Genomic DNA, 14373 nt, shown 5'->3' with positions numbered 1-14373 from the left:
GTGTGTACAGACCTTGAACACTTTGCACAATGCAGCTCGACTGAAACAAAGTCATTTGCGCGACCGCTGTTGCGCGACCAGTGTCGGAATCGTGGCTCTCTCTGCAGTACCCTACACTCTGTCCTTAATGCTATCCAAAGCAATGAAAACGAGAGCTCTTGATAAAGACCATCGTCTACTGCCCACTCCTCCGCCAGTGCCGTAGCGATAAGCCATGGTAGATTCACAGAGTATAGAGGCACCGCATTTCTTTTTGTCTTTCGGTGGCGTAGAAGTGGCTCATCCTGCAGCACCTATACCTGGTGTAGCAACAAAAGAATCTTGCCGAAACGCGTCGAGAAGAGTCGAGAATTGCCGACCGCTCATCTTCTGAGATGGAGTTGTTTGTGTCTGCGTGCGCTACGGTTGTATATACGCTGCGCTGGCGTGTAAATAAATGGCGCGCCCGCATTTCTCGTGCAGGGCGCTCGGCTCCGAGTGAAGGTTCAGACGGACGCGCCGGTGAGCGCGTTCGACCAGGACCTGGGAATCAACGCGCCTCTCCGCTACTCCATCATCCACGGTAAGCCCGGCGCCTTACACAGCGGCGCGAGAGCACTGCGCTGGGGTCACGCGGGGTCTCAGCCAGCGTGGCGGCCCAGCACGCGACCACAAAATTCCGCGGCCTCAAAACTCGTCTTTCATTCCGAAAGTGCATGTGCGAGAGAAATAAATGAGAGATAAAAAAAAAGAAAGGTGAAGAAGGACTCGTGGCGTTCTGCTTCGCACGTACGATGACCATAGCCATTCCGATTCTTTTCGGGGCCCTTTAAACTTCACGTTTAACCCGTGTCTGAAAACTCTGTCGCGAGCGTTCTGCCTCCCCTCCCGCGTTTTGCCCTTCTTTCCCCTCGAAGCGGCCCGGCGATTACGAGAAGCCTTCATTTCCTCGCCTGTCACAACCGAGAAGAGTCGAAATCTCCGCACCCCGTCGTCTATACTGCTGAGTGCTGGATCCGCTCTATACTTTCTTCTTTACACACTTTTTTTTTTCCCGCGCCCTCTTTGTTTCTACGGTTGTCTAGATGTTTCGTTTGTTCAAGATTGATGCGCGCTGCGAGATAAGTGCACTGCGACGGTGGAAGGAAATAAATGAAGGGGCGAGGAGGCGAAAGGCGACATCTCGGGACGCCGCCGGCGTCACCGTCGCGAGTGCGTACTCGCGGGCCGAGGTGGGCGAGATGAAAACAAGCAAGCAAAGAGTTGCGCAGAGGAAGCGGTCGCCAAGAGGCGGGGTTTTGTTGTGACGGTTCGCCCCGAAGCCGCCCTCGCACGCGGTTCTCTCTTCCCTATAGCCGCCACTTCGGCGGAGCCGACGTCCATCTCGCGGTGTCGCAAAGGCCCGATCCGTTATTCTCGCCAGGAACGCAATCATTTCGAGGGGGGGGGGGGGGGGGGGGGGGGGGGCTTTGTCTCACGCTGCACAAGCGGCGTGCCTCCTCCGTCTTATTGCTGCACGGAGGCTGTTCGATCCTTCGGCGAACGCGCCAACGCGCGGGCCAAAATTGAACGCGCCGCACTTGGCTCGGCCTAACCCGTCTTCGTGACTGTTAGCAATACGGGTGCGGCGTCAAACGAACGAGTCTTGACCTCGCCACTGGAGACGCACTGCTCTCGCAATCTTCCAGGCGACCCCTTCTGATGTTAGGCTGCACCTCTCGCCCGCCCTCCCCAAACTTCTTCCAGATACTTTAACAGTATTTTGCCCCGCCTTTTTTTTTTTTTTTTTTTTCATAGCGTTAGCTTACTTGTCTTGCAGCTGTAAAGTCTAGCTGCGTGACCAATCGTCGCTAAAGAAGGGTGAAACGTTGCTAGCGTAACCCTTAAATGTTTCGCCTTATTGACAGATCATCATTGGGAGAAAGTTTTTGGAAACACCCAAGCTCACTGCATTACAGCATTCTCTTCTGCTTGTATTATTTCTCAGCTAGATAGCACGGTACTTGTTGATGGAGGGTGCGAAGGGCAGGCGCATTTCGCAAGAGTGTTCACGGTTTAATAATGCCCAAGTTGCAGCTAGAGGCCGCAATTTCTGTATTCAACTGTGTGAATAAACAGCTGTGTGTATTTAAGGAAATATGTATTTACAGCGTTATATGGCGTTCGTATAACCGCTTGCGAGCAATTTTTGTTTTCAAGTCACTTTTCAGCAGCCGATACCAAAGTAGCGGGAGGAAAGATGGAAGCTGTTTAGCTCGGCGGAAGCCATTTCTCCAACATAGAGACAGAACTATGATTCAGTAAATGAACATATCAACTGAAGTTCCTATGTATGGTCAACTATATGAAGTTTTTATTCCGCTTTCAAGGCTCTGTACTTGAACGACGCAGCGATTTTCGCGTTTAAAGAGCAGCAAGGCTGCTCTTTACTATTTTCACTTTGCTTTTTCTGGCTTTTCTTGCGCCAGTTTTTCTGGTGCATTCCTTCCTGCGCGCCTTTCTGTCAATCTTTAACAGTTTGAGACTTCGCGGATACCATGACTCCGGTGGCGTTCTTCATTCGTGTGCTCACAAAGGGCAGCCTTTTCTGTAGGGAGGTGACGGCAAAATAAAATCTCCCAAGTGGTGGAGCGTGGCCGTGCGCCAATCAATCTCGCATGCAGCAGTCGTCTTTCTTTCTGCTTTTTTCCCCCTTATTTTATTAGGCGATTAAATGTCACGCTTTATCACCTCTTTCTCACACAGTAGGGAGTTTACACGGGACATAACCGCGATTATCTATAGCAGAAGGAGGTCGAGCATCATCCAGTTGTTGCAGTTCCAAGGTTACACTCGGCACTGCGTTTTCAGGCCCGAATGCAGCAAATACGCTTTACTAAGTTTTCGGGCTTCTTTCCTGACAGGAAACGAACTCGGGATCTTCGAGCTTCAAGAACAGACTGCCGAACTGTTCATGGTTCGAGAAGTGGATCTCGAAGCCTTGCCTACCCCTGTCTTCACTCTCCAAGTCCAGGTGAGTCACTCTTCACTGCAAGTGTCGTGCCCCTTGCGCCCCCCCCCCCCCCCCCCGCCCTATTTTTTAACTATAGAATATTCTCCCTAGGCCGCGTTCCTGCATAATAACCATCCTTACTTGGACAGTCATTTAATAAGCGGTGACTCGCTGTGCATGTGCCTAGATGTATAGAGATGGTCTAGAAACATTGCTGCCACTACTTTTGTTTGCAGTGGGGATGCTTGAACGTTAGGACCAATTATTAAGTAACTTAGGAGGATGTAATCGCGAAAACCTTCATTTGCCTGCTATAAGCCCAGAAAGGAGGAAGCTCGGCTCTTCAGAAATTCCAGCAACGGTCTTTCAGAAAAAAGAAAAAAAAATGTATCTTTTTTTTTCGAAAACGAAAATCATCGTTAAGATTAGCAAGCCATTCGGTTCCTTTCCAGCTCGTTCACATAACTTACAAAACCGAAGAGTGCCGTTATGCTGCGAGCAATGTAAATTAGCCCGCCTTAACGCCTGACGAGAATTAGCGAACGGTGATCTCATTTCCTCATTAGTTGTCAGGATATCCCATATATGGCTTACGTCCGTGACGCTACCTTTATTGCGGTTCTAAATTTGTGAGAAGGGTGGTCCTTATACAACTTTATTTTTTGAGTGAAACGTCCTCGCTCTTTAGGAGTAGCCTTTGCTCTCTCACTCTTCATTAACGTCTTCTTTTTTATCTTCTCCCCTCGGGGTCTAGAGCATAACCTTAACGGCTAGTTTTGCAATAATGAGCAGGACAGGAGTGCTGAGCAATCTTTTTCGAGTTACTCAAGTTCCGACAAGTCTGGCCGAAGGCGCCTCGGTTTCTGCACAACCTCCACTGCTGCTGCTCCCTCGTTCCACTGCTGAAACGAAAGTACATCGTAGAGGTTTTTCCCATGCTGTCGGCATTGTACTTCTGTGGTCCCACAGAGAGGTCGGGGATCCGTCAAACTTCTAAATTTGTTCGCGTGCGTTTTATTGCGGCAGTCGCGCTTCGTGATCCCATCGGTTGCGCGAGCAAGCCATACACCGAGATAAAAGTAAAATAAAATAAACGAATAAGGCAGAGGGATCGAGAAGCAGGAGGAGTGGTTGCCGAGGCATGGAAGGGCTGGCTGGTCGCTGAAGACGGCGTCGTCGATGCGGCCGAGCATCTCCTCACGCACCGATCTGTCCTATGGGGAAACGCGACGCCCCTCGAAGCGTGACCCTTCCCATCTTCTGTCTGGTGTCAAGCTGGTTATTGATCGCTTCGTGCAGACGTTGATGAGACATACGCCCTGGGACGTGCTGCATCCGGGTCGCTGGCGCGTTTTCGCGCCGAGGGAACGCCTTCTCAAGTCCGGGACGTTCGCGGTCCCTGTGTGTTTTTTTTAGACGCGTACATTTATGTGTATAAGTACACGCGCACATAGTATACTCGCTCCCACGCACGCACGAGCCACGGCTTCCGTGCGCTGATGGAACTATGGGTTGTACATTGATCATCGCGCCCCCGTGAGGTTGGTGCGTGTCTAAGAAAGATGTACGTCGTGGGCAAGGCAGAAGGAGACTTGGGACAGAAGCAATCTCGCACTTGGTTGAGCGAAAAGTAATCGTACAAAAGAGACATGCGGGAGAAGGCAGGTACCCTGTCTTCCTGTTTTCATCCTTCCTGCCACTTAAAGAACGCCACTCGTATTGTCCACGGGGTATAGTAAACCGTCTTATCAAACGAAAATTTCGCCTTCAATGCGTTCGGCTGGCGTACATTCCTCTCCGGTTTTGTGTGTGCCACAGACAGATTTCTGGAATGCGCTCATCTTTACACACACACACACACACACACACACACACACACACACACACACACACACACACACACACACACACACACACACACAAAAAAAAAAAGGTAATCTTTTGTGGCAACGGACCCTTACCCGCTCGCCTGTAAAGATCGCAAAAGCTGAAATTCGTCATAGCAAAAGAAAGCGATACAAATTAAATCAGATAAATAAAACAAAACGAACGGTCAAGAAGGCAGCACAGAAACGAGGTTCTCAGGGTGATGTAAAGCGACCGTCCTATAGCGAGTGAGTGAGTACTTCGGGGCGTATCATTTCTATATACTGGGTGTCCCGCGGCTGCACTCTCAAGTCGATAGACCGGCAGCCCGAGCGAAGCACCGAACGAACACACAAGCAACCAAAATCGCCGTACGCCCCGCTAAGAATACGCTACAAGTGGGACACGGACCTCTGGGCTTCGCAAGGAAACAAGGCAGGCCCAGTTTTCGGCATCGGTAACTGGCCGTGCGCCGAGGTGCCCTTCCCTTTCAAAATAACCACCACGCAAGGGCGGAGGAGAGACACCTTGCAGGTTCACGCACGAGTTCACACGGAACAGGAACCCAAGAGCGCGCCACGTCGTGCCGATTCTCGCACCACCAGCCGACCAAATGACGCGCCGAACGCCTCGGGTCTGTGCACCTATATCCCTGCGTTATTTTTATGTTTCGCTCTCCGCGAGGCTGGTTTCGCTCCAGCTCCCCCGCGTGCTGTCCGTTTGCGTACCGCCACGGTCTGCCCGCAACGGCCGTCTCGACGCCCCTTGCGCTCCCTGCGTAACACTCCCCTTCACCCTTATCCTCTAACGTCCGCGGCGTTGCAAGGCCAGTGGTGCGGATGTGCAGCTCGGCCTGGCTTCGATCAGATAGCAGCGTCGGCGAGCGAGCGGTCTACTGGTTCCGCTCTCACCTCTCACTTTCGCTCTCGGAGCGGGCGCTGCGATGCAGAGACCGATCCTTTCGCAAGGGGTCACTTGGGCCCATCTTGCGTGTCAGGAGAGCTGCGGCAGCGGAGGCTTTCCGCATTTTCTTCCTGTTGCCACCCCACCAGCCTTCCCTCGGTGCGCGTACGGGCGGCGTTTCCGGAGCGTCTGCCTTGCTCCACTGCGGCTCGAGCCAGGTCCGCTGTTTTTAAAAGTGCTCTTTCTTCATTGTGCTTTCGACGCTCCGTGCGTTCTTAGCCTGCGCAGCATTGTTCCCTCTGGTGTGAGCCAAGTCGAACGGCCTGCCCCGCCTGCGCTAAATGAAGATGCTAACGAAGGAACAGGAAGTTAGTAGGCGATATTCACTGCGGCGCAGTGCGTATGGTCGATTTTGGAAACAAGGATGGCACCGAACGACGGGCATGACTAAAGAGCTATAAGCGAAAGGGGTCAGGGTTTGCTTGAGTTAAACAAGAGTCGCGAATGAAACAGTTATCGCTCAGATGTTAGCTGCAGGTAACTGAAAACCACAAGCAGCGCTCACAATACTTCTGTCGTTCTTCACTCTGCAGAAGTAGTGCAGCAACCGAAGAGTTACTATTATAATTGAAGCAATGTACGTAACATTTCACGTCACCTAGGACAGGAGCTCACCAGCGTGATCTCTTTTCATTCGAAGCAGTATTAAAACGAACAAGAAGAGAGAGAGAGAGAGAGAGAAACAACTTTATTTAAGTTAAGATCGTGCTTAGTCACTGTGGGTGGAGCCCCTCTTCCAGGGCCCCACTGGCTATTGCGGCATGCCGGGCCTGGTCGAGGGTCGCCAATTGGCTTCCCAAGTCCTGTTCGGAGAGTCGCGCCTCCCACGACCAATTGCTAAGTGTATCGTTATTTAGCGGCGAGACGGTGTCTGCCGGACGCTGCGTGCATTGGGAAGTGATGTGTTCTAGTGTCGGGGTGGAGTCGCACCATGGACATCTGTCGCTGTGTTTGTTAGGAAATATTTCGTGCAGTCTATGTAAATGTGGGTAGGTGTTTGTCTCTATTCGGCGCCAGTCCCTCGCCTATAGCCTGTTGAGCTTGGGGTGAGGTGGAGCTTTGGTTCGTCTTCCTAGTCGTTGTGCCTCAAGTATGTCTCTCGGTGTGCTGCCGGGTGTCGGAGAGGCGTCCGTTCGAGCGGTATGTATCGCGGCTCGGCTTGTTATACCTCGAGCCAGACGATCCGCCCGATCGTTGCCTTCCACTCCGGTGTGCGCGGGACACCAGGTTATCCCGTGGTCCATTTGGAAGCTTGGTCCTAGTATGCGAAGGACCCCGGCCGGTAGAACTCCCCGAATGAAGAGCCGGCCGGCGTCTTGCGAGTCTGTGAGTATATAAGCCAACTGGCTCTTGGCCTCAGCGTCTCGGATGGCTAGGACTATGGCCGTGGCGCTTGAAGTCGTGCGTACGGACAAGAAAGGACAAGAACGAACGAGAAAGGAGGTTGGACTAGCAATCAAGTCAATGTCCGTCAATGAGACCTGTAGTATAAACACGAGGCTATTGAAGCTCTTATATAAGCGTCGAGCCTTGCGAAAGTAGAGGAAGAGCCAGCGGAGAACAGGTAACACGCCGTGCTATAGGAGCCGAGAGCAAGACGTCGGTGTTCATGGGCAGGCAGCAACAAAGGCAGCCGGGGGCAGCTTTGACGGCACGCTCAGGGCAGATAAGGTCGTTCCGTCCGGGCCAGGAGAAAATGAGATACGGCAGATAAGCGATAGAGAGGTGCAAGCTGTTGGCGTGCTGCAGCAAAGCCATTCTACTATACAAGAGAACATCGAGCGCTTTCCCCGCGGTTATCGAACTGTAACGGGGCTAAGGAGCGGCGCCATAGACACGCGGCGTCGGACGGCGCTGGTCTACGTGCGGCTGAAGTTGTGTTTACATGTCAGGACACGCACGTATATGAGTGTCGCTCACGCTCTGCCGCGTCGTGACGTTAATCGAAAGCGACTTTTCCGGGGCCTCTCTCGAAAAGCGCAATTATCTTTAAAATGCGCGCATGCCGCGCAACGGAGGAAGGAAGCTGCGTCAGGTAGTATTATACATTCAAAAAATGAACTGTCGATACGGGTGTTAGTTAAGCGGATCAAACAACGTCGTTCCACTGCGGGGAGATCGCGTATACATAATACACCATAGCCCCTCGTGCCGGCAACCTCTGTCGGAAGTGCCTTCGCGCACGCACGGAAAGCGTGCATACTTCCGCCTGCCGCCTATTTAAATGCGTTGCTGTAACGAAGTCACGAGGCCCGTCTTCTCAAACTTTGGCGAGGTGCGCGCCGAGAAGATGTAGGAAGCAGGTAACTCTGTTATGCGCCGCGACATTCTTCCTAGCCGCGGAATGCACGCGCGGTGTGTCCTATAGCGTTGGGGGCGAAGCGCTGTCTCTTCGCTCACGTCAACTACGTGATCTCATTTCTGAGCTGTGTTTAGATCTCTCAGAAACCTGTTTTCCCCTTGGAAATAAACAAAGAGCCGTAATGGCTCTTTTACTACGCCGGCGTACACCCAGCTCGCCTGTACGCTTTTATTTTCTCGTCTTTCGCTTGATCCGGGACACCTTTCCTCTCGAGCAGCAGCGGCTCTCGTTACTCTTGTCTGACCGGTTACGCGCTCCTTATCGGTTCGTCAGAGCTTATTAAATTCCAATTGCTGCTAACCATGGAACAAGTGCCGGAAGTTGTTCCAGCGCGGGGCACGCTGGTAGGGCGATAGCAAGAACGATCTCGGGATTCCGGTTCATACGTGTTGTCGCGTCATCTCTCGGCTGCTCGCCCCGCAGCTGCGCCTCGTGACTGAATGGCAGTGGGCAAAAAGAAATTAATAACGCCACTTAAAGTGGTAGATCGTGGCAAGTTGCCACACTTGTATAGATAAAATAAAGCGACTAGTACCTTTATATCGCACATTTGTGCGTATGTGCAACCTCTCGTAAATGCACCCCTCCAGTGTGTTCAGTCGTTGATGGCGGCACTCGGTTAGGGCACGTAAAATTTATTTCAGGATTTTAGATGATTTAGCATTTTAACCTCAAAACTACGAAAACTACTTCGCGTTTGCCCGAAAAAAAAATTTTAATGAGAAAGAAATCTACCGCATTCCTTTTGGGTTTGTTGCACGGATATAGGTACAACAGCCTACGAGAGCACCTGCCTTTCCACGCACGAAAGAAATGAAAAAAAAAAAAAAAAAAAAGAATCGGAAGGGCAGAAGAACCGAGTAGTACTGTTGCATGAGCACGGCCTCCGAGGTTAGGGAGCACACGAGTAATTTCTTATCTGAAGGCATGATCCGTAATGTTGGTGCGCGACAGCCCATAGATTCTCAGACTCACGATAACTTGCAACGTTTACAGTTGTTGCTGCTGCTTTTCCTGCCTTCGCTTACTGCGGTGTCTCAGACATATAGACATCTACTTTTTTTTTTTCGTTTATCAGCCCCACAAAGCACGTGCGCTTTCCATGCGAATTTGTATCCATAAACAGAGAACCTATACTCCGGTTTCACACAGGACGTTTGTGCTTCGCACATTATATTTGCTTGCAGTATATCGTACTTCAACTGCATACATAACTTCCCAACATCGACGAGAGAAATGGCGAGAAAGAAAAAAAGTGTACCCTCCGCAGACAGAGTTGTATGGTTCCTGTCGCATCCAGCAGCGACTGACGCTTTCTAATTTCTAAAACGATGTTCGGCGTGCGCATGCGTTACCTTAAAGAAATGTGACTACTGCATAAATCGGAACCACTACTCACTGGCAGGTCTTCTACGTATATATATATATGGATGAACCTGCGCAGCTATGTCTATATTTACGCCGAAAGTGCGCTTTTTTTTTTCTCGAACGCATATATATGTGCGCGTGCGGACTCTATTTCACGAGGCAGAGTATACACACTAACGTCGACAGGTGCTCGGTTCGATTTTAGACAGACGTGTGCTTTTCTTAACCGGGATCTAAAGTGGAAAAACGTGTACTCGGGAAATGCGTTCAAACGAAAGAGGGGCACTACTCACGCAGCGAAAAACAAAAATGCTTAAACGGTCCACCAATCTAATCATCTCAAACCAGCTTTGCCGCTCGGAACTTGAGCGCCTTGGCAAGGGGATCCTTTTAGAGTCCCCATCGTTTCGTTCTCTTTTTTTTTCCTTTTTTTTTCCTTCGTCATGGGTGAACTGCAGACCACTTCCAGCTTATATTCTGCGCTCAAGATGTCTGCAACAGGGTCGCCAGAAAACGAAGAAGGGAGAATGGGGGGGACGCGGAAGTGGCAGCGCCGCAACCTAACTTTACTCAAACTGGCTGACTCCCCACCAAAATAAGGGCCGCCGGACAAACGGGTCGCCCTTCTTGATGCTCCCGCGACGAGCCCCGGACCCTCGAGCACACTCCAAGCCGAGCCGGGCCACTCTTCGGGGCGCGAGCGCCGACTGTTGGTTCACGGTGCCGGAGCCAAGATTGCGGCACATAAGCGATGGCCGCCGCGTCGCTTAGGCAGCGGCGAAGAGCAAGAGTGGTTGTGGGACCGGCGGGGAAAGAAGCTCGGCGCGGTTTTTTATTCCGGCCGCGTAATCAATCAACCGCACACTGGGCACAGTGAGCGCCGCCGGCGAGAAAGTGCCCCTAGGCAGTCTGACGGATGGCCAGTTCGCATTCCGACCAACAAAGGAGTTGTGTAAGGTCAGAGAACAAAGGCGAGGGAAGGATTGAGCCAGCGGGTGAGGGGGGAATGGGTATGAGAGGAGAAGAAAAATACGAGGAGAGGTCTTGCGGTGAAGCGAGAGCTTTCACCTCGCGGCAAGACAACGGGGGGGCGCTCTCACAGTCTCCGTACTCTTCCTCCTCCCGAGCCATGACTTCATCTCGCCAGCGCCGGCGGAGAGGAGGCCGAAAAGGCGTATCGAGGTCAATATAACGGACATTCCTGCGTGCTTATACCACCGAGAACTGGCTGCGGCTGTGCCCCGCAGTCGGGCGTATATAAATTACGTTACCTGTGTGTCTATGTATGCAGCAGAGTCGGCAATCAGGCAGCACCAGCCGCCTCTCACTTTGGGGTTGCTTTCCCTCTTCTCCGCCGCCTGCTTTTTTTTTTTTTTTTTCCTCCCTCACTGTCGCCTCCAGTCACCGTGCGTTGGCTGTACCTTTGAGACGAACAAGTTTTTCTCAGTGTGCGACAGCGTTTTCCTTTTTCTTCTTGTAATGTTTAATATTTTATGTGAACGTCAAGTCGCGGCAGGCGCTCGTACACACACACACAAAAAAAAATCCTAAAGAAAAAAATATGCGCACTAGCCGAGTTCTCGTTTATCTGCGCTCTCCACCAGGCCCCAAATCGCTTCGCTTACTTTTTATTTTTTACTTTATTTTGTTTTTTCTCTCCGGGTGACGTAAGTGGTTGGTCAGACGAAAAACAGTCCCGAAAGGAGCAGCGGAATTATGAGGAGGCATGTTAGACAAAAAAGAAAGAAAGATAAAAAAACACCACATGGGACGTCTTTAAAATCTAGGTCAATTTACACCAAGACACGACGTCCTCCTTCTCACAAATGGATGTAAACGTAACGATGGCCTGGAAGAAGAACTGCAAACGTGCATCCTTTTCATCGGTCTCGTAGAACGTGGAAGCTGTCCCCAATCATGTCACTGTTGCACAATACTGGTGTATTTCATACCCATGTGTACTCTTCGACGAGATCGGAGCTCTTATAGAACAGCTTTTGAGAAATCTGGACGCGTCAGCTGAACAGGTTCGCCTCGCTCATTGGACATTTAAAACAGCGAAGTGACCTGGCGCGTGCGAGCACCTAGGAAGTCAGTCGTTCGGTGCCGTATATTTGCTTAGGCACCAAAGGTCAGCATCACTGTTACAAAAAAAAAAAGATAAAGCATGAAGAAGTAGCAGCGCAGAATAGTTCGCAGACGACGGGCCAGAATGCACGCCTTCGGCGATGAAAAGCCTGGTACGACATGAGGCTTTCAATTGAATACAATTACTAAACAAAGATAGTCACAGGTCCTCATGGTTACTAGAGGGCTTCGAGTCGTTCAGTCACCATGGGAACCATTGGCGCAGTACATCAATTTTCCTACGATGAGACGCAGGTTCGTTGACAAAGAGCAGTTCATCTTTCGTTAATATTCTTTGCCGTCCATGCAATGTGTATTGCGTGCTTATCTCGAAACGCTTCCTTCAGAGTATTTCTCGTGCTCAGATTTATCGCGCTGCCACTTAAGTTTTAGTGCATAAATAAAGCAGGAAACTTGAGAACGTGTGTGCCGCGAAATTCAAATGCTAATGCAGCAATGCTTACCTAAAGCAATCCTTACATTCTAAACGACTCGTTTTATTTATATTCTGAGGACATCCGAATGGCATAAGATGTTAAATGATATTCATTTCCCTGGACGAATATGTGAAGGCAGATAAGCTTCGAAAAGGTTCAGATAAGAAAAAATAAAGTCATTCTCATACAAAATGAAGAAAATTTGACAAATCCACACACTTCTCGCCGTGCCCATGCTGGTTTCATCAGCGCATGCCGAAACCGGCGCCAAATTTCACTCTAGCAATCTTAGTACGAACTTTATGATGCACGCTACAATCGGGGTACAGCATTAATTTCGTCTGCAACAGTAACTCGTTTGTTCTCATGCCTCCTACAGCGACGTAGTGCATTTCGTCGCAAGCTTGTTCGGCAAAATAACTTGCCCTGTCCTCACGCAGTGATCGGAAAGTATTCATCAGTCTCTGTCATCTGCAAAGCACAAGCGAACGCTTCAAATCATGTGTACCAGCCAAGGCGTTGTCTGTTTGGCCCCAACAACACTATAGGGAAGCGCGTGCTCACTGTTCACGTATTTTTATATTTAGCGTGACCTTTGTGGGAATCTATGAGGTCAAATGACCTCCCGGCCTTGTAGTCAAATATTTGCCTGTTTCTAATAAACACCTCAGGTCAAAAAAACTCCGACCACTGGCTTTCAACCGTGTCGTCAGTTTGCGCTTGCTTTCGTCTCTTATCTTTTACGTCTCCTATATGTTAGCGCATCCGTTTAGCATAACAAGCAGCGACCTTTGCCATATAGAGTGTCGACAACCAGATCCGCTAAATACCCGTCCTAGTGCGAGACATGCTAATTGGACTATGCCAGCCATAATTCTCACTGTCCAGCTCCCGCTTATGTACATCTTATCAGCGAAAGCCTGGCGCGAGAAAAATAAAGAGAGACGCGGAGCCCCAGCAGAAAACTTTGAACGCGTTCATTCCGGCCCCCTCTTTCAGACGCAACCCAAAACATGTCAGAGCGTGTCTCTTCAGAGTCTTTCTTTCTTTCTTTCTTTCTTTCTTTCTTTCTTTCTTTCTTTCTTTCTTTCTTTCTTTCTTTCTTTCTTTCTTTCTTTCTTTCTTTCTTTCTTTCTTTCTTTCTTTAGGACGTGAATGAAGTTTTCCTTCCAATGAAAGTGCCTTGTCAATGTTAGTTTGAAGCATCGTCTTCACATACGCAGCTGTGGTTGCTTTTAGCATCCTGCAGATAGGAGAACAGGCCATACGAAGTCTATCATATGTATACTGTTACGGCTGAGTCTGACGGTGGATGTACCAGCGCGCGACACAAATTTGCATGCTTGCACGCACATATAAATGGTTCTTTAACAACGAACGTGGAATTCGTTTTGAGACTCTTTGCTACGTGGCAGGAACAATGGCGATTTTGTGTACCAGAGCACGAACGAACACACGAAAGTTGTGTGTACATGTAAATGCCTTTGCTTCTAACCCGCCTCATCTATTGGCAGCGAATCAGCAGGGAAGGTCATCTGTGGACTAAAACTCCTATGCACGAAAGACTTGACCAGATTGTATTACACACTTTAGAAATGCAGTAGATAGTAACGCATGGTCGAACCTCCTCGTCAACTCGTCCCAGTACCGAGCAGCATGAGACAATGAAATGCATTGTGCCGATTCATTGCCGATGGTTTCTTCCCGACCAAACGACGTAGTTGTTTCGCTCTGTAATTCCTCTTATTAGGTTAGAAAAATAATTATGCGAGGTGCAGCTTTCAGAGATGCGCGGCCGCGTTGACACCTGTCTGGGTCAACGAAAGGAACAAATGTTGCCGCCGTGACGGTCCAGTGACCTCACTATTTTTTTCTTCTGCGATGCAACCGTCATAGTATAACCGTCTACAAATCCTATTTCAAGGCATAAAGCTGAAGGGTCGACCTGCTTCTGCCTTTCACACGATTGTGGATGGACTGTTTGATAGTTTGCTATTGGCGATTTGATAGAACGACCAATACTCCTGAACGCTGGTGGGTTTTTTCATAACTGACACTATGACTTGCCTATAATCGCGCCTTCCCGGCGCTTCCCTCGCATCCACCCGCGCCTTTCTGCGGGATTCTCGAAACTCCCGCTCTCAACTTCGCTCTCCTTGAAATGGGTGACGCTGTAATGAGCTTAACTTGAAATACTTGCTTGAACTCTTGCAAGTCCCCGACAAGCCAGCGCAGTGCAAGCCGGAAATTCTATTTCTGTCTTGCTCCACGCGCTTTAT

At 50.0% G+C, this 14373-nt stretch overlaps 1 protein-coding gene across 1 annotated transcript in view; it reads left to right on the top strand.

The window, feature by feature from the left end:
* LOC119436986 (protocadherin Fat 4) overlaps positions 1 to 14373 on the top strand; it is a 306741-nt gene that overhangs the window by 180383 nt on the left and 111985 nt on the right. The window contains exons 10-11 of the mRNA XM_037704038.2: positions 463 to 562; positions 2883 to 2992. Coding sequence (XP_037559966.1) covers positions 463 to 562; positions 2883 to 2992 — 210 coding nt within the window. The remainder of the gene's footprint in view (positions 1 to 462; positions 563 to 2882; positions 2993 to 14373) is intronic.

The sequence above is a fragment of the Dermacentor silvarum genome, chromosome 1 (genome assembly GCF_013339745.2).
Source record: "Dermacentor silvarum isolate Dsil-2018 chromosome 1, BIME_Dsil_1.4, whole genome shotgun sequence".
In the NCBI taxonomy this organism is placed as follows: Eukaryota; Metazoa; Arthropoda; class Arachnida; order Ixodida; family Ixodidae; genus Dermacentor; species Dermacentor silvarum.
The sequence above is the reverse complement of the archived record's forward strand: the minus strand, read 5'-3'. Positions and strand labels throughout refer to the sequence as shown.